This window comes from Nothoprocta perdicaria, unplaced genomic scaffold, assembly GCF_003342845.1.
Source record: "Nothoprocta perdicaria isolate Ctin4 unplaced genomic scaffold, notPer1 scaffold_230, whole genome shotgun sequence".
In the NCBI taxonomy this organism is placed as follows: domain Eukaryota; kingdom Metazoa; phylum Chordata; class Aves; order Tinamiformes; family Tinamidae; genus Nothoprocta; species Nothoprocta perdicaria.
The window spans coordinates 203,437-222,917 of record NW_020455456.1 but is presented as its reverse complement, the minus strand read 5'-3'; the positions used below and the strand labels follow the sequence as shown (position 1 = coordinate 222,917).

The window sequence follows — 19,481 nt, the reverse complement described above, 5'->3', positions numbered from 1 at the left end:
AGTGTGCTGTATTTTTTCTGGTATTTTAACTTGATGATGGAATTGAGTCGTGTAACTTCAGTTAAGAATGTTGCATTCGAGATTCCTGGATAGTGCCGTATACTATAGAAAAAAGCCTGAAATCTATGGTGCCATCTTTTTTTTTTTTTTTAATTAGAAAGATGAAGAATTGGGATGTGGACAGGTTACACAATGTTGACATAAAAATTAGAAAGATGAAGAATTGGGATGTGGACAGGTTACACAATGTTGACATAAAGGAGGTTCACCATAAGTTGCTACATGTAGTAAAGCTCCTGCTGCTTTGGTATTTGGCAGTAGAGTATTTGGCAGTATTTGTGTCCAGCATCTAGAGGTATAGAGGAAATCACTGCTGATAAAGCTTGTGGATCATCTGAGCAGTGTGTGTCTTATTTCAACTAAATGCGCAAACTAGGCTTTAATTGTGGCTGTATAACAGCAACTGTTGACTGGACCAAATAGAAAATAGTGGTCTGAAATTTAAATAACACAAAGATAATTATATAGTTGGGTCAAGTTCTGCTACCCATTCCATCTACATGTGTTCATTTGGGGCGTCATTGAAAAATGAGGCACATTTGGCTGCACGAGAGCCTTCAAATCTGTTTGTAAAACCAAACAGAATCAGAGCTGGATCTAGACAGCCATGCTAGTGTTTAGTAGAAAGTAGGGAGTATTTAGTAGACATCGACTGAAATTCAGTTTCTCTCACATGGCGAAAAAACTCACTTTATTTTTTAATGCTGCTACAGAACTGCAGAATTCTGTAGCAAGGATGGCTTTCAGCTGTGTGTTTTACCCATATGTCAGTGGACTTTTGTAAGTCTCTGGGTTTCCATTCCCGATAGGAAGTTAGGGAGAAGTAGATGTCTGGGAAATAAGGTGTTGGCAAGAGTTTTCATAGGACTTTTTCCCCCAAGGTAATTTTCTTAGCCTTCGCTGAGTTTGGAACTTGAATTGTGGAAAGAGGGTAGTGTTTCTGCTCTCCTCTCCTGATAATGTGTCCTCCCTTGCCTGAAATAGTGCAGCTGCCTGTCATGAATTTGCCACTGCCTTGCCTGGAAACTTGGCTTCTTAGCACGTGGAAAGGAAGCTTCTTTCCTTCTATCTACATGCCTTGGGAATTAAATCAACATTATGTGTTCCCACTTCATGCCTAGGTTTAGAGTCAGACTTTTACTTCAGCTTCCTTCTCCCTTCTCTCTTTTTCTTAATTAAAAGTTGTTCAGGTCCGGTGCCCATAGCTGCAGCTGAAGGAGGATGAGAAATGCAGATATAAAGTGGCTACAGGATTGGACCTCGCTTTAGCATCACATTTTCTGGCACATCTCTGTATCAGAGTTCCAAAGCCTATTGGATTACTTTTTCAACTGGCTAATTGATAATCTCTGATTTTAAAAGAAAAAAAAAATCTTACTGTTGTCATACCAGATTTCTACAGTTTTGGCTGTCCTCCCATTTTAACTAATGACAAAAACGCATTAGAGCAGTGGAAGCAAGAAGAGTTTCACCACATCTGTCTGTATCTGTTCAATCTCTGTGTTTCCCAAATGCTGAGAAAGTACAACCAAACTGAGAAGCCTGCTGTTAAAAAGCAACTCCTATGACACTGGAAGAGACATCATTCATTCAGAAGCCTGCAAAATCAATCCCTTTGAAAATCAGTTAATTTATAGAGTGAGTGAGTGTCCAGAGATGAGCACTGGATTCAAGACTTCGGTGCTGAAGGTTTTAGGATAATGAGATCTAGGTAGGTGTCTTCCCAAAAAAAAAAAAAAAAAAAAAAAAAGGCATAAAATCAATCTTAAAACCTTTTGTCTTCCTAGTCTCCAGAATCTCATTTGAATCTCATGACAGCAGTTTCCTGAGAAGAAATGAGTTTTAATTACCTAGAATAATATGGGACCAAGAAGTCAAAGCAAAAACAGATGATCAGACAGGATTTCTGATGCAAACCCTCCTCTTACTCAGAGAAGGATATTCTAGAAAGCAGGTAAACACAGAAGTCTTTAATAACTTTGTACCTGAAAGGAGCGGATTTTAAAAAGGGGGTTAGGAAAAGTGGGGAGAGCAAAAGCAAGATGTTTTAGGGAAAAAAAATATGGCAGTAGATGCCCATAAAGCCTGGGATTTTTATTTATGCACAGGTATCTCAGTAAGACTGATAAGTGCATTGAAAATATTACTGAAATCACCAGCCTTATCTTTTGACAAAAACACTTTTCTTCTTTATTCCTCCAAATGCTTCCACTGCTTTTCTATTTTTTTTCCAAAAAAGTCAGTCTACTTCCACTAATTTAAGCTTCCTCACCACTCTGCCCTTTCGTAAAAGCAGAGTGAATTTTATCCATCTTCGTGTTATTAAATTATTCCCAGACTCTTCAGCACAATGAACATGATGATCTGCACAATTTACTTGAAATTGTCTCTCAGCGTTTGAGCAGCTTCCCCAAATAAGTTCATGGCTCTGCTGCCCTTTTGGTTCATCCCACATCTGCTCAAGTCAAGCCAAGAGTTAGCTGACCAGTGAGGCCTGCCCTGTCACACTGCACAGACCACATCTGTAAACTAGATATATATGTTTAACCAGCACACTGAAGTGGGAGACCTCTTCTTGATGGGGCTCTTAGTTGGCTTCCTGGTGGAGGATGAAACGGTGACTGGTAAAGTTGGCCTAACAGAAGAAAATCCATAGCGCCCATTGGACCACAGTGAAAGGCTGGGCTGGAGCATGCAAGGTAGAGCCAGGTGTTGATCAAGTACCAGGTCAAGTGGATGATGGAAGGTATTCTGAGGGCTTCTAGTGCTGTGAATCACTTGAACTCAGTTTTATTTACCCAAGAGAGGATCAATATGTGACTCAGTCTTTCTTTGCTGCACATCTGTATGGACAAGTAGATCGGGTAGAAGAGCTGCTTCCTGCAAGCAGAAATACCCCTAGAGATGAGTGGCAGCACCCTGGCAAGTGCAGACACAGCGAGACCTGGTTTCACAGCAGTGGGGTGGTCGTTGGAATATTTTAGGGGGACAGCAGATTTACTATCACTGTCACTTGATGGATTGAATGCCCATGAAAAGGCTTCGTGTACCTCCTCCAACCCTCATTGTGCTAAACATTCCTGAATAGCTTTTTGTTGCCTTTTGAGAAGCGGTGTAAGACCCTCCTGCTCTTACACCTGTGCAGCTTGTACATTTGTATTTCTCCTGTTCTGCTCTTTTCTCCTGCTTTGCTCATTGCACCGTGTTGAGATAGTCTGGTCTCTAGATGTACATCTCATATGTTTGCACAGCTTCCAATGTTGTGATGCTGGACAAATAAAACTAATAAAGTGTTCTAACACTTGGTACACAGTCAAAGAACTCACACTGCACATAACTGTTGAATATACACTTATTTATTGCTTTTCTTTCTTTTTTTYTTTTCATAGTGAAATACATGAGGGAAGCAACACCCTACGTGAAGAAAGGCTCTCCTGTTTCAGAAATCGGGTGGGAGACGCCTCCCCCAGAGTCTCCTCGCTTGGGCTGTGCATCTTCTGACCCGCTGTCACAGCTCTCCATCTCCATCCACAGAGACAAAAAAACCATCCCGCTCAAGATGTGCTATGTGACACGCAACATGACGCTGTCGGACCCCGAGAACAGGTGAGCAGGGGCTTTCCTTGCCTGAGAACGGGGCTGTGCCTTGGCTCTTGGTCAYTGGTGGTCTTTGCTGCACTGGGCCTGACGAGCAGCTGATCGAGCGATGAGCAGAGAGGGAGCGGCTGGGACCAGAGCCACCGGGCACTGAGGTTAGCTCCCTGTCGGCGATGTGTGAATTCCCCGTGGGAGCTGGGGTGTGTGAATTCCCAATGGGAGCTGGGGTGTCGCTGCCCAGCTGCCAGTGTGGGTGCTGAGGTGGTGGCCTCGCGGCAGGCCATGGAGTGAGCCAAGGCCCAGGCCCTTCCCTGGGGACCTGTGGAGTTTGGCTCCATCTCAGACTCTTCAGCTTTTATCACACAGTTTCCACCTGAGATCTCAAGGTGCTTTACRGTCATTTCACAGCACTCCATGGAGGTAGTGGCAGGAATACAGACTGTCAGTTTTGGACAGTGCTAGAAAAATTCTCAGCGCAGTAATCCAGCATTTTTACCAGAGCGACACTCATAGGGATTATATTGACAGTGGCTGAAGGGCTAGTTTTGCATTTAAAACCAAACAGATTGTACTCATAATTGATTACGCCTTCCAGACTGATGTAATCTAATCCCATTAAATTTCAATTTCTTTTTATTATTAATTTAGGAATGGCCTGTTTTGTCCATTCAGTTCTGGGTATTAAAGTCAAGAATGTGAGAGCAGTTCCACTTAAAAGATGTGAATAGGGAATTTCTGTGACTTCCTGTACTTTTTTTTCCTAACGCTAAATATAGGATGAGGTTACTAGCTCTTATTTATRACATACGTGGAACAGCTGCAGCACTCCAGCACGCTCACTGATCCCTGATGGAACAGCTGCTGACAAAAAAGGGACCAGCGAGCCTGGAAGCACATGCTGATTCTTCCAGCCAAATAATGGCCTTTTTGTTCTTCCCCAGTGCGCTGGCTTATCAGCAGACTGTTTGGAATGGCTTTGATTCTCAGCACTTACATAGGCATGACTAAAAGTTACATTTCATTTGCAGATGATTTGGGGAGATAGATTCCCCTGTCTTCTCTTTTGCTGCAGTTCAGAAACCTTATCAGTAGTTGCCTGTATTTGTTTCACCACCTTCTTAAAGTTGGGTTTTTTTCACTTCATTGCCACCATTTTTTCTTGTTTAGTGTTATTTTCCTTCCTTTAGTGTTACTTTGCTTTCCTACCTTTACTTTCAACCCATCGAGTAGTCTCTACTACAGGCAGCAATAGCTGGCCACTAGGAAAGTGCAATTGTAAAACCCCAATTAGTAGCAGCAGTTTATTTTCTAAATGCCCTTGCAAGTTTAATTTGAGATGTTAATTGATACAGGCCTTTTTTTCTGTGCATACATATGCGATGTAAAGTGCTGGGGCTTGACAGCTGTGCTGCTGGCCTTACAGTTTGCGGTTCTCTCTGAGTGTTTCTAAAAAAAGCCTGACATGCAAGCTGCCTGCTGTGAATCACCACAATGTAACATTATTTTACGCCTGTAAACTTTAATTTTCTGGCATTTTTCCCTTCTTTTTTTTGGCTGTATTACAGTTTCTTGGTCCTGAAGTGTGTTTAAAGGCTAAGCCTGCTTTAGAGGGACAAACTCTAGCTGCACACGATGGAGAGAAGCTTCTCGAGTGCTGTACAACTGTGCACACTCCTAGGTGCTGCTAGGAAGTGCTGCGTGGGAAGGTCCTATTGCTTGTTATCATGGTTTTCATTTGGCGCTGCTGTCATTTCCTGTGGAAGGAGTGACTTGTGCTTTTTACTGTAGTCCGGCACAATGTAGCATCCAGCCTAAGGGAGATTTTTCCACCCAAGCATGCAGTTCTTCACCATCGTGCTGCCTGCAGCGCAACATCCTGTGGATTTGTGTCTTTACTGACTGGTCGTTGTTCAACAGCTCTGAATACTGGGCTTAGTCCTTCCCACTGGGAATGGTATTACAATGCAGTGATCCTCCCCCACTGACATGCATCCCAAGAGAGTAATCTGAGTCCACCAAAATAATTGGCTCCTTGTTCACAGCAGAGCACAGACCATGTCCTTACATGTCATGACACTTCTGTTTGGTAACCCAGTGACCCGGCACACATAGATCTTATAGCTGATGGGGCTGCTTTGCTGAGGTGTTTCAGAAGAGCACCGCTGGCCAACTGCCAAGGCTTGTGCTGGCCATAAAATGGCCTTTTATCTATATTGCAGTGGATTTTCAGGGATAGCTGAGGCCATGGAGAAGACATAGAGAGCATGAGTCTCACAATGTGGGAGTGTTTCCAGTGCAGGTTATGGGCTGGGATGTGTCCCAGCAGTGTTAGGGGACCGGGCGGTACCACTTAGAGCTCAAGGAAATATGTTAAAGGGCCCCAAAGGAAACACTTGCTTTTTGGCACTGATTCCTCCCCAGTTCTTAGAAAACTGAGGTGAGACGTGGGTATTGGAGGCATGGAGGAAGTCGTATYCCTGGTTTCATTACAAAGCCCTGTGTCGAATTTCTCCTTCTCCTTAAAGACTGTGCTGAGTTTTGATAGTCACAGGTCTGTCCTCAGGTAGTCCAGAAATCAGGTTATTGCAGAGAGAGAATCAAATTGGGTGTTTTTTGAGCAAGTGCTTCTTGAGGGAGATGTCTCCTCCCTCTCACGTGCCTGGATGTTCGTTCTTCAGCAGACAGAGGGTTGTTTCACACGGAACTGTGGCACAAGTAGAGATTTAAAAAGCTTTATGGGACCAAAGAGAAAATCCAGTGTAATACAAATCAATGCCAAGTCTGAGGGTGTAGGAAAATATTTTTTAATAGTACCAACATGGCAACAGGAAAAAAGATGCAGAGCATTTTAGCAGCATCTTTCTCCATCAGGCTCGTCTAGACACAGGAGCCGCTGTTATATTTTAGGCTGGGATAAACTAGGTTAAAGTAATTACCACTTCCATGTGTTGTTTTCCTTCATTTCCATTGACAAGTGTCTTTCCTTGTGGCAGCATTAAAGGTTAATGTCAGCCTCGAAGGGAGGGCTACCCTCTCAGAGGAGGGACAAGGGGGAAGGTGCACGGTTATTAATACAAATAAACAGTAAATGTGACTACAGCACAACCAGCTTTCCATCAGTTTCTGTTGATGATATTAAGGAATGGGAGGGAAAAAAAAAATTGGTCCCTAAGGTGAAATTTGTTCTGTTTGTGCTTTTCAGGGCTTGGGACGTGGTATAAAAGTATTTCTGTACTCAGTATACAAGGCATAACATTTACTGTCGGAAGTGAGTCCATGCTGTACCRATGGAAGCTTTTGGAATTGACCCCAAAATCCTGCTTGCAGCTCAGGCTGGGGAGCTGGGTGCACACAGATCACTCCCAGTGGCAGGAGTTCAAAGCAATATGATACTGAAGAGGAGCTTCTGCAGGGGCCCAAATCTTAGGGAATAAGGTATTCTTTTGTCAAACCCACCACAGGATTTGACTCTCTGATGGGGAAAAGTTGCTTTGACTTTTAGGCTGGGAGGAAGGAGCTAAGGATCATTTCGTAGTTCCACATTTCCACAGTTCCAGCTACCTACAATGCAGTAAGTCTGGGAGGTCTGAGGAGTCTAACAGAATTACACCACAGGTGTTCAGAGTAGCAGACAAGGAAGCTTTTTTGTGGATTTTCTGTTTAAGGATTGAATAGAGAAGTAAAATCAAAAGATAAAATTCAAGTAGAATGTTTTAAAAATGGTGCTGGAATTGGATTCCCCAGATTCCCGGGAGTGCTTTCATCCTGGGCACACAGATCGAGCTGCATTCGCTTTCAAGGGCTACAGGGAGATGTGAGTCAGGTTGTGACCTGGTTCCTTTGAAGGCAGCTACACACTGTAGCTGGTTGATTGCTTTGATTAAAGCAAGTTTTGATGTTGTGAAGCATTGATTCAATGAAAGGAGTATTTGCAAAACGTGCTGCAGAAGTGCCATTTGACCCAGCCAATGCCTTTTGTGCATTCTTTCTGAAAATATTTTTTTAACTTTATTTGCTCACGTTTTGCATTATAGCTGGCATGATATGAATGAGAAAGATTCATAAACTTAAAAAAAGAAATCCCTGTTTGTTTCTGAAGTGAAGTTTCAAAATCTTAAACATAAAACAAATTTTGGTGAATTAGGATGTATTTACTTTTGTCACAATAGGAAATGAAAACAAATGTTGAAACTTCCTTTGGAATTAAAGCTTAGTTTCAACCAGCTTTACTATGACATAATAAAAAAGAGCCAGTACCAAAATGCTTGAATTATGAATGTAGGTTCCTGACACAAGAAGCCATCAGAAGAGTGTGAAAGTGGGATAAAAATGCAAACATCTCCAAGTGGAAGGAAGGCAGGTAACTGTGGCACTAGTATAGAACAGAACAGTCCAAAAATAGACTGTCTGAATGTTTTTCTAATGTATTTTTAGCTGCGAGGCTAATTCATTGTTTATATATATGGTATCTTGAATGCGAGTAGAAATTCCATGCCTTTTTAACAGAACTCCGTGAAAGATGAGTGCCTGGAGTTTGGCACCCACCGCTCCTCTATGATTCCCAGCTTCGCTGTGGCTCCGAAGCACAACTCTCTTTCTTTAGAAGGRTCACAGGAAGATGGAAGGCTTTTAGCTTCTGCATTTCTTCAGGATCATGTACATACAGTTTAGGGRCAAGCAGGTGGATAGGGGAGGAAGCTGGGAGAGGAGGATTAGACCGAGCGGGACTATCCGGATATCTCTTTGGTCTGCGTTTGGGTGGGCCCTGCCTGTTCCCTGCTTCACAGCCATGACCCTGCTTGGATGTTGCCATGCGAGTGCAGCCAGTGCTTTGCAAAGTGAAGGCTGGATTCTCCTCAAAGAGCAGTGAGTTTTAGGTGTGCAGCTTTGCAGCCCAGGCTCTTTTCCTGCCTGCCTACCAGAGAGTTGGTGCACTGCCTCCTAGACCTTGTCTTGAGCTAATGGAGCTCTACATGGGGTGCCAGGCGGAGTGCCCATGTTCCACTCTGCAAATTCTGGCTTTTCTTATGCCCRTTTATCTTATTTCACTTTGTGCAAAAGCAAAACCTGCCTCAACTGAGAGGTAAAGGGTCTGATACTATTGTATTCAGCATGGGACAGCTGACAACACAGTTTGCTGGTTGCTAATAAAAGCACAAATGGAGTGAGGTGCTGTGCCCAGACTGCGCCCCGGATCCGGGATTAGAGAGGGATGGAGCATTTGTGTTGCAGTGCTGGCACCGCTGCAGCTTCCCTGGAGCTATTTCGGCTTTGGGTTCCGCTGCGCTTGCTGAGGAGGGAGAAAGTTCCCCCTCCGAATGAATAGTACGTAAGTACAGAACTGGCCATTGTCTTAGGGAACTTTGTTCCATACTTGGTTCTTTTGCTTTTGCTATTACCACATGATGCGTGTGAAGAAAAGAAAGAGATGGGAAGGATAAATGCCAGGGGAGAGAAAGCAGTGGGAGACACAGAATGAAGAATATATACATTGCAAGATGGTGCCAGTACAAAAAGTCCCCAAACCCCAAGGGATTTGGGTCTGTCTCCTCAGAGATAGACCCTCTGCTGCTCTGAGCTGCTCTCTGGCTCTACATAAACTGTGAAATGGAGAAAACATTTTCCTGCTTTGCAGTGTTGTGGTGAGTCACAACTTGAGATCCTTGGATGAAAGGGCAATAACACTTAATTTTCATTATTGGTACAGACATGTTTTGCTATCTGAATATCAATAAGTCCTTTGAAGAAGTCATTGAGCCTTTTAGAGTTGAGATCCTGATTTATATCACGATGTTTTGTTATTATTTCTTTTCGTGGTGGGCTGCAGTTTTTATCTGTTTAGATTAATGTTAAACTGCAGGAGAAATCAACAACCCAACATTAAAGTAAAGCAACTTAAAAGGGTCCAATTCAAATCCAGAGAATAAGAAAAGTGACAATAATTAGGGTAAATTCTGGTCCACTATCTCCTCATCCTTAAAGCACCCTGTTGTGCTAGGCTGTAACAGAGTACACAGTCTGTAATATAAGGAAATGTACCACTGTGAAGCCCTTTACATTCTTGCTCACAAAGGGTAGTGAATTTAATATCAGGGTAAATCTGGATTTTTAACTTTATCTTCAAACTGTTTTACTTTTATAGATCAAAACCCTCCTTTCAAGTAAATTTGGATATTTCTTCTTTCTTCATAATCCTGTGAGCCCCAACTGCCCTGAAAAAAATGCATGTTAGGAGGGAGCAATTAAGAGATGGTAGGAATTTACCCACCTTGCTCTCTTTTTAAGCTGAGAGAAGTTAGRTGATCTAGCTAAAAAGGCACTTAAAACATGCTATGCAATTCCTATATGTGTCATAAGTGCTTGACACGTTGACCTTGAGCTCTAGCTCTGAGCCCTGGTTACACTCTGGCCACTCCAGAGCTACCAAATACACAGCCAATTGGAGAAGTGTTAGATAGATAGCACCAAACAGCTAGGCCKTCCCACAGGACCTCCTCTTTGGAAAGCCTAAGGTGTGCGGACATACCCTCTTTAAGAGCAACATGGGTGGTGAGCTTCTCCTTGGTGGATCTCAGGGGACTCCTTGATAGCCAGGGATGTCAGATAAGAGGCACATCAGATATTGTATTTCTTCTCTTTTAACAGAATTTTGAGGCAAATTATTAACTAGTAAGAGTTAATAATTGGTCTAGACTGTCTGACAGTCTTGTATTGCATCATCTGCTCTTTGGACAGGTCTACAATTGCCAGTGYGTTTTGCAGATTGTAATAAGCCATCTTGCGAAGGGTGGTTTTCTCACCCGATAGGAGCTTGAACTCTGAAGCTTCTAGGCAGAAAAGCTAAATCCTTTATTTTGTTTTTCATTATTAGGAACAGATACATCTCATCATTTGTGAAACCCTGCAGCAGCCAGATCGGTCGTAGTTTTTTCTCTAGCTCATATAAACCATATCTTAGCCTCAATTTCTTCTCAGCCCTCGTGGAAGGCCACCAAGATCAGGCCCTCTGTCCTAGTATCCTTTCCATAGAGATGTGTGTGTTGGTTTCTTTTTAGTTCCTCCTCAGCTAAAATTTTGAGAAAGCCCTAGAGATTATTTTTTTTGCAGAGGCAACCCTAAAGGTATTTATAAGTGCAAAAACAAATCAAAACAAAAAAAGGACCCAAATTGGCTGAACTTTTAATGACCATCTACTCTTAACTCCAAATTTGCCTTGATTTCCTGCGAAGCGTGTTCAATTTTATTTTGTTATATCACTTCACAAATAGCCTTCCAATGTCCTAAGAATCTGGGCTACTGCATGGGAAGTTTATTTATATGCAGCTCATGAGGTTATCTACCCTCTTCCCTGGGTTTTCCCGATCTGAACAGGTCTTTACCACTGTGTTCTATCCATCTACAGCACTTGCTGTTTGCTAGCACAGATTCAGCATGAATTGCAGAAGCCTCGTGCTTTGAAATTGGCTRTTGTGGCTTTCCTAAAGATGCAGCTTCTGTGGCTGAAACCTTTTTTTTTTCTTTCACTAGCACTAATACATCCCTTTTGCTGACAGAGTTGTGGTCAGGGAGCTGTGGTCGGTGTTTTTACCACACCAATCACAACAGCTTCTTGTCATARAGAAATTTTCAGCAGCATATTTCTGGGATTTCGTTCCCACTTCGTCTTGAAATCATTCCTGTTTCCTTTTTTTTTCCCTAGTAACTGTTCTTGGTTACTAAGTTTCTCTTGAAACAGCATTTTGCCCTTTTTTTGGTGCTGAATCCAGCCACAGTGAACAGGGCTGGACTATGTATTTCTACATTATCAAAATTCAGCACCATTACAACCACAACATGAAAGAAGAGGATGAGAAAGAAGAGGCTTTTTGGCAATATATGGAACAAATTCTGCTTCTTAATGTCTGTGGACATTTAAAAAAATATTAAATGTATCTTTCTACTTAGAGAAAGGCAGCGCGCGATATGTTGTACAGAGTGGTCACTGTGAGCACACATCTATGTGAACGATTCCAGCACGGGACACATCCTTTCCTTACTTGTAGGCTGTGCAGTTCCATTGATATTCCTTTTATTAAGGCCAAGCTGGCAGCAACTACTGGCAGGACTCTGCTACAGAGGGGCCAACCTTTTATATACTGGAAGCCTTCCCGTATTTTTACCCTCAGAAGTGGACAAACTTCCCACTGTTTCATGTGCATTTCTGAAGACAACTGAAGGGGGAAATGGTCTGAGAAGTTGGGCCCTTGAGTGCTTTTTAAGTTTGCAAARTCAGAGTTAGAAGTTGTGCTCTTGGCTGTGCTAGTGCAAAATCAACGTCGTGCGATGGTCTTGAATAACTCTGGCTCCAGCTTATCATTAACTTCAAGGGATTTACTCCACACTTTTAATCAGTCACTGAATACATRATCTGACCCAGAAAAAGGCACAGGCACAAAGTGTAAATCACTGATCTGGTCTGAAGCCAGCTGGTGGGAGAAGTGCTTTTAAGAGATTTGATAAAMGGTATTTCTTAGATAATGATCCCTGCTGCCCAAGGAGGCCTTATCACATGTGGAATGATTATGGTGTGTCAAACATTTGCTTTCAGCTACCTGTGACCCTCTGTGAAACGAAGTGCCTGGATCCACTGAGGGAGCAAGCTTGGGGCTCTCATCCTCAAGGTTACAGCGTTGGGAAGATTCGGGTTTTGTGTCAAGCCCGTGTTCTGCAAGTGGAAAACGGGATGCCGGGAAATATTCTCTGGCTCGTTGGAACTCTTTGAGAAGGAGAGAGAAAATTACACTTTCATTATAAGGTTTGCCAAATGATCTCTGAGAAAATGTGATATCATTCATATGCATTGCCAAGCTGGAGAGATGCCGCGCATCTTGGCAGCCATCTAGAGCTAACATGTAATTCCTTTGGGTTGGTAGGGGCTTTATCAGAAACAGTTCCATATGCAGTATTTACATAACTGTGGTGGAGTGTGAGAATAAACACAGCTGTGGCATTGCCCTAAATAATTCAATTCAGGGGGGAATTAAGGGAACTTTATCACTGAACTGCAGATAAACATAATACAGTACACGGTGGTCAGTTTAGCCAAGGAACAAATCAAAGCTACAATGGCTGAGCTGCTGGAAACATTGAAGCACTTCRATGCTGGACTTTACTAAGGTCACTGGTGTTTTTTTGCTTTTCAGAAAGTATGGWAATGCCATCAGTCAGCTGTTAAAGCAGTATCCAGAAGGACTGGTGAATCAAAGCAGCACTCACTCTTGCATTTTCTGCAAGAGTTGATAGGGACATAGCACTTTCAAGCATCTGATTGCAGCAGGAACTCAGGTATCTGGAAAGTTTTCAGGGGAATTTTCCCTTGGGAGCTTTATCTCAGATGACTGCAATGACAACAGTCCCAGATCCTCAGCAGAAATCTGTTAAGCCAGGTCCTAAAAGATAGTTTAGAGTCCAGATCTTGTGGAGGTCAGTAGCAAAACTTAGGCAATTAAGGATTTGAGCTCGGGTTCGTACTGCATGAATAAAGAGGGTATCCTGTTTAGCAGCCTGCACAAATCTGAGACTTGCAGCTCATTTCCAAGGCTGGACCAGCGCCGTGACCAGCAGGGCTGAGTTTCCTTGCTGCCAATGCAACATTTATTTAGTTTTGAATTCCCCTTCTGAAAAATGGAGCTTGTGTTGCCCAATCTTCCTGTCATTCAGCTAAGGGACAACGTAGCCTTTTTCCAGTGATCTCCATCAAACTTTGCTGTCTGACAAGCAGTCCCCCAAATAACTCCATTAGAAGGCASTAAGAGATAGTATTTTAAGAATATTTCTGCAAGCAAGGCATTGTGTGTGTGTATATAGTGTGTACATATAGTAAAATATATACACTGATATCACAGCAGAATGCATATATTGGCATATGTTATATGATGACAGACTCCATAGTTTTGAGTCACTTAAAGTTTTTTTTTAAAAAAGGCTTATTATTTTAGAGGCCAGAATTACTGTAGGCATAACTGAAATAGCCATCACCAAGGGAAATACTGATGAGGGCCCAGCTAGCAAATGATTTTTTGACTGTTTATCCACTTGCTTTAAATAGCACTTAAGTGTTACTCCAGCGCTAATTCCAGTTTGTGGGGAAGCAAGTTGCCATCTGGAAGGACTTTCAGCCCTAGATAGTTTATTTTTAAACCTAAACTTGCTGCAGCTACTAAGTTAAAACAAAATGACACGAGCCCACTGCTGTTCCTATGTAACTGTAAAAGGAGCACATTTTGGGATGTATTTATAATACCTGCTCAGCGCTTTGTTTAGGAGATGACACATAGTGACTTGGAGGTGGGAGTTCTCTTACAGAAATGACATGCTTGGTTCAGACTGTTGTTTCTCCAAATGCAATTCCAAAACCTTTTGGAAAAACGACTCTGTACTGCCTGCCACCCCATTTTTTTTTTCCCACTCTAAAAGAAGTATTAAAGTGGGGAGCAGAGTGCAGGAAGTAGTGAGTGATATTCCTGCCTCGTTCCCAGCCTCAGCTGGATTATGCACAAATCTCAACACCTCTCTGGGTGTTTTTCTGGTGGGAAAAGCAGGGAATGCTGTGACTGAACCCTCTTTGTAAAATGCTTTGAGATCTCATTACAAAAAGTGTTGCTTAAGTAGTAGGTAACAATTCCCTAATTGCTACAATGTCCTTTTAAAATCCAAGTCCAATTTGTTTCCATGGTTTTCTGAGTACAAGTTCCAGTTTGTGTGGCATTAAGTGGCCAGGAATTTCTGGTGAAAAGAAGAAAAAGCTTGTGGGAGCTATGTGTGATCTTAATGATCATTAGTCACAAATTGCTAAATCAGCTAAATAGCTGCTCCAGAGGCAGCTTTCTTGTGGTTAAAAAGAAAAAAAGTAAGAATATGGTGAAGAAAGTGCATATCTACAAACAGGATTTTCATAATCACTGGATCTCCATTGTGTGACCACGATTGTTTCTTCAGTACCTGAAGCTGAAAGCTCAGTGCCTACTGGAATAGCTAAACAAGGGCCTTTATTTTCCAAGAGTGCCGAGTTCCAGCAGCAGTACTGAGGACACACGGGCTATTGTGTTAGCTCAGCACTTTCTGAAAAATCAACCCACTTTTTCAGCTATCTAAACAGTGATTTAGGACCCTGGACTGTTCAGCTGCTTAGCTTGGAAATTGGTGACCTTTTCTATTTTTAGAGCAGCRTCTCTGTGTAGATGGCCCCTTCCCAGAATGGGCAAACAAAAGACCAACAGGCCTAATTCCGCTCACCCTGGAGCACAGCGCCGGTTCCGCTGGATCCTCTTCTGCGTTCTGCCTCTTTTAGTCAATTAATTAAAAACTTCTAATTGTTAATTAAGCCCCAAATTGCAGGATTTTGAGATTATATAACCAATATTTGTATTACAATATTGTCTTGAACTGCAATGCGAACAAATTCCTCTCTACTAATTACTTCTCTGATACAGGAAAGGATCATTGTGTGTCCCAGGGGTCACACACAAGTGTGTGGCTGCTCCCAAATCTCACACTGAATTTGTGTGGGTAGTGCTGGGTGGAAATCATAGTATTATTTGATGAAAAAATATGTGATGAAAAAGCACTAATGTGGAATGGAGCTGAGTGATAGGCAATGACCTTGRTTTTGCAGTCACTGTGTAAAGATAAATCAGACTGTTACTTATTGGACTATTTAGGGAGTGCTCAGATGAAGGTGGCCCACAGAGATACAGGAGMGTGCACAGAGCCCCACTAACTAAAAGTTCACTAAGAGCATCGCTGAAGTAGCTGCCTTCAAAAGGGTTCTTGTTGCTAGCAGAGGTGTTGCACAGTTCCCACAACCACTGCACACAGGGTTTTCCYTGAATTCCCTGTGTTCGTCTGTGCCTTTGAAACCACACTTGTGGGGTGAAAGCCCACAGGACAGCCTAGTAAGCATGTTTTTTGGGGAAAATCATCTGTCTTGGCATCAATTAAGAAAACCATAAAAGCTGCCTGCCAGCAGCCATCGTATGGTTGTGGTTAGCACATTCTGGCTGCCACTGTTAACAGGATCTCAATGGAGCGTTCAGGTTATTTGTAACTCATGGAGAAGCCCAATTACGTTGGGTTTTTGGTTCATATTTAGTGGTGTCAAGGAACCCACAATGGAATCCCAAGATAACTTGTCTATTTAGGATTAGGGCCCTTTCATATAGCTCTGTATATATAAAATAAGCACATTGAGAAGCTCCAGCAGTGCCTCAATGTAGAGCTAAGGAAGGCAGCTGCTTATGTCCAGCTTGTCCATAGTCACCGTTCCTTGGTTGTCACAGCAGAGTCCAAAGCCTAAGGAACTGCTAAGCGGGGATGGCCCCAGGGGAAAACAGCAGTGTATCTTTTAAAGCAACAGATTATTTACTTTTGCTTTTCTGTTTGGAATCTCAGTTGGCATTCTGGGTTGGATCAGCAGGGGCAAATCTCCTTTCTAATGACCAGTATTTTATGGTAGCATCAGTACAAGTATGACCAGGTAGATCCCATTATATTTGGCCACTCTAAAGGTAAGTTTTTAGTGGTAGCTCTTCCTACTACTAGTATCCTATTTTATAACAGCAAGCTAGATAATAAATGTAGCCACCTGACAGTATTCAAGTTTCTAGAGTGAACATAATGTTTTCCCCCCTCCATTTTTCTAGACTTATTGAAGTTCATTCACCTGATGCCAAGCACACCGTGATTCTGAGGAGTAAGGATTCAGCTACAGCCCAGGCCTGGTTCAATGCCATCCACTCCAGTGTCAATGATCTCATCCCCAGGGCGATTGCAGAGGTCAGAGACCAGCTGGGTAAGACAGGGATTGCTGGAAGTCGAGAGATAAGGCACCTAGGCTGGCTTGCAGAAAAGGTAACTAAACATTCTTGTTTTCCTTTCTGAACTCTGTCTCTATCTCTCTGTGCCAGAAATCAGCCTTGGCTGAAGTGTAGAGGATTAATGAGATTCTACTTTTTGATTTAACTTTCATGACAACCTCTCTCTCAATATGACAGGTATTACCTGGAAGATGCCCTGAGTCTTTGCTTCTGTTTGCCAATTAGTAAAGACTTTCCTGGGAGATCAAAAGTCCTCTGATCTGTCAAGTGTCACAAAAACTGACTCCAGCCTCCTGCTCTCCACAGTAACCACTTGCTTGGTCTGTGCTCCACCACTCTGCTGCATCTGCCCGCAAGAGCTGAGTGCAGGCTGGTGCGTGAGGCAGTTCCGATGTGTCCATAGAAAGTGCTGCTTAAATTCAATGCTGGGCATCCTCCTAGAAGGCAGGTTCACCTGCTGAGAATGTGGTTGCAGCTTTCCCCCCATCTTGCACAGTTTGAGTTTAAAAAACTAAGTACATTTTTGCAGTGTTCAACTGGAAGCAAGAGGCTCCTTCCTCTTGCTTTGTCTTTCACATGCATTTCCACAAACTTTGGAAAAGMTAAATATAACTGGAATTTTCTGCTTCACAAGTCTCTCCTCCGAAAGGATTAATACTCCGTAGCAGATCGTATTCATACGTTATGCTTCATAAATCAACATCATCTTGAGAGGACACATGACGTGCTGCTTTTTTATGCATTTCCTCTGTTTTATTATGAAACGTGTGATCGGCAGTGCTTTGTAGTGGGGTGAAAGCAGAGAAGTGGCAACAAGTTGTAGTTCCTTAGCAGCACAGCTGCAAATGGGGCTGTTAAATAAGCAATGGAAGTGAACACTGTTCAAAAATTTGTGAAAGCTAATGYGTCATAAGGTGCTGCTGCACAGAACAGCTTTTTTCCCTTTGATGGGTAAGTATTTTCTATAGCTAATGCTAAACTGATTCTTTTGGGTGAAAGTTTTTATAGAAATATGCCTTGTTGTTTTAAAACTATGCTATTTTCATAATGTTTAAAGTAGTGTTTCTTCATCTGGAGAGGGATGTGCCCTTAACCTCCTCTCCTCATGGCAGCTACTACATAGGCTGCAGTTCTCACCTTTCTTCTAGCCTTTATTTTTGCCTTATGGGCAGAGATCTTACTTCATGCTATTCAGGATCCTGTTGAATTTAGTAGKAAAACTTGTCTTGCCTTTAATAAGGCCAGGCTGTGGGTCTGTGCATGTTCCAGGGTATTTATACAGGCTGTCATCAAGAATTAGCCTCGAGAGACTCTCCGTGACACTGTAACTGAAAAGTCAACGTGTTTTCTTCGCTGAGCTCACCATGCAGAGCTCTGCAATGGCAGTGGAATGATGTCAAAAGTTCCCAGCTTCTTCTTATTTTGGAGATCTGGTTAAAAGCACAGAAAATCACTACATATGGTAAAAATCTGTATTAAATTGTTTCATTTTGTTGCTAGAAGGCAGGCTGTGAATCCTCGATGTAAGAATACCAGGGTAACTCACATGCTGCTGAGATGAGGTGGTGGAGGAGCCCGGCTAGGTGCTAGTCACGGTGCCTTGCCGAGATGCTCCTCTTAGCACAGCTGCTGCAAACTGTGTCCACCTGCGTTAGCTGGTGGAGAGAAAGGAAATTCAATGGCAATTTTTGGAAATACACTCAGAAACAGTGGTTTTCTCCTTCTGGAAGGAACTTTCTTGCCACATGAACTACTGGTTGATTTCTAACTTCCAGAGCTTAGAAAACCAATTTGGGGGAAAMAGACCTTGTTATCAATGGAGACAGAATAAAACATGTGGCTTATACTCCTCTTAATATTATAATTTTCTCTCTGATTTTTTTGTGGCATATCTTGTGTTTTTCCCATGGACTCAGTGAGAAGAAATCTGAACTCCATTTTGAAAAACATCTTAGATTATAACTTTTAGGACAGCTTTTACTTTATCACACTGTATTACTTATATAACTTATCCAAAATGGAGTGACATTAACTGTGATGAAGCCTGTTGGTTCCTTGGGAATGCAAAATGTAATCCCATAAAAGTTTCACTGTAATTTGCTGTGATTACTCCCTGCTTTCATTAAAGTATTTCCAGGTTTAACTTTTTTATACATATATTTCTGCTCCAAACTTAGCTCTCAACTTCAACCTTTACATTTCTACAAAAATAGATTCATTAGCTGTGTCTCTCTCAGGTGGGTAATGTTAAAATAAATAGTAGGTTATCTGAGGTGCTATGTAATTGCATGCTGGCAGAATTACCCTGTGTGTGAAGTACTTCTGTACCAAGACAGCCCATAAGCAGTGATGTTGAGCATGGAACTCCTTGGTTGGGTAGGTCCACCTCATACCTCTGTATGAAGCAGGTGGCCTTGGGCAGGTCAAGCACCTGCAACCACAAGTTCTGCTTTCTTCAAGCCAAGCAGAACACTCACAGGGAAATCATTACAGGTAAGGAGGAAAAGAGCCAGAAGCAATCATTAGATATGCCAAATTCCCTGGTTTATTAAGAGGCTCACCTTGTCCCAACCTTCACCCTTGTGGAGAGGGTTTCTGAAGCCAGCCAAGGATGAGGGAGTTGTGTTAGTCAACAGTGTCCTCATGCTTTTGTTACCAGCAGAAATGAGAAGTGCCACTTTGCAAGGGTGTCTGTGGGTGCTCCCCATTGCTGTTTTTTTCTWGTATTCCTGTTTTCACCTTACCAAGACCAGTGACATTAGCAAGTGTGCCAGGCAGGAGGGAGCAGCTCCATGTGGGTTTTAATTTTCCAGGACTACTTTTTTTTTTAGTGTTCCATGTAAAGACACTTCTGGTGATCTAATATGAAAAAAAAGAGTTAATAATGTAATTCTAATGGCAGAACTTTTCCATGTGCACTTTAATTGTCCCTTTTCTCTCTAGGAATCCTTTCAATCCCTTTGGAAATGG

At 42.4% G+C, this 19,481-nt stretch overlaps 1 protein-coding gene across 1 annotated transcript in view; it reads left to right on the top strand.

Moving 5' to 3' along the window:
• The window catches only part of SNTB1 (syntrophin beta 1), a 104,938-nt gene that overhangs the window by 51,463 nt on the left and 33,994 nt on the right, over window positions 1–19,481 (top strand). Inside the window, exons 2-3 of the mRNA XM_026039499.1 lie at window positions 3,450–3,666; window positions 16,338–16,545. Of these exons, the coding sequence (XP_025895284.1) occupies window positions 3,450–3,666; window positions 16,338–16,545 (425 nt within the window). The remainder of the gene's footprint in view (window positions 1–3,449; window positions 3,667–16,337; window positions 16,546–19,481) is intronic.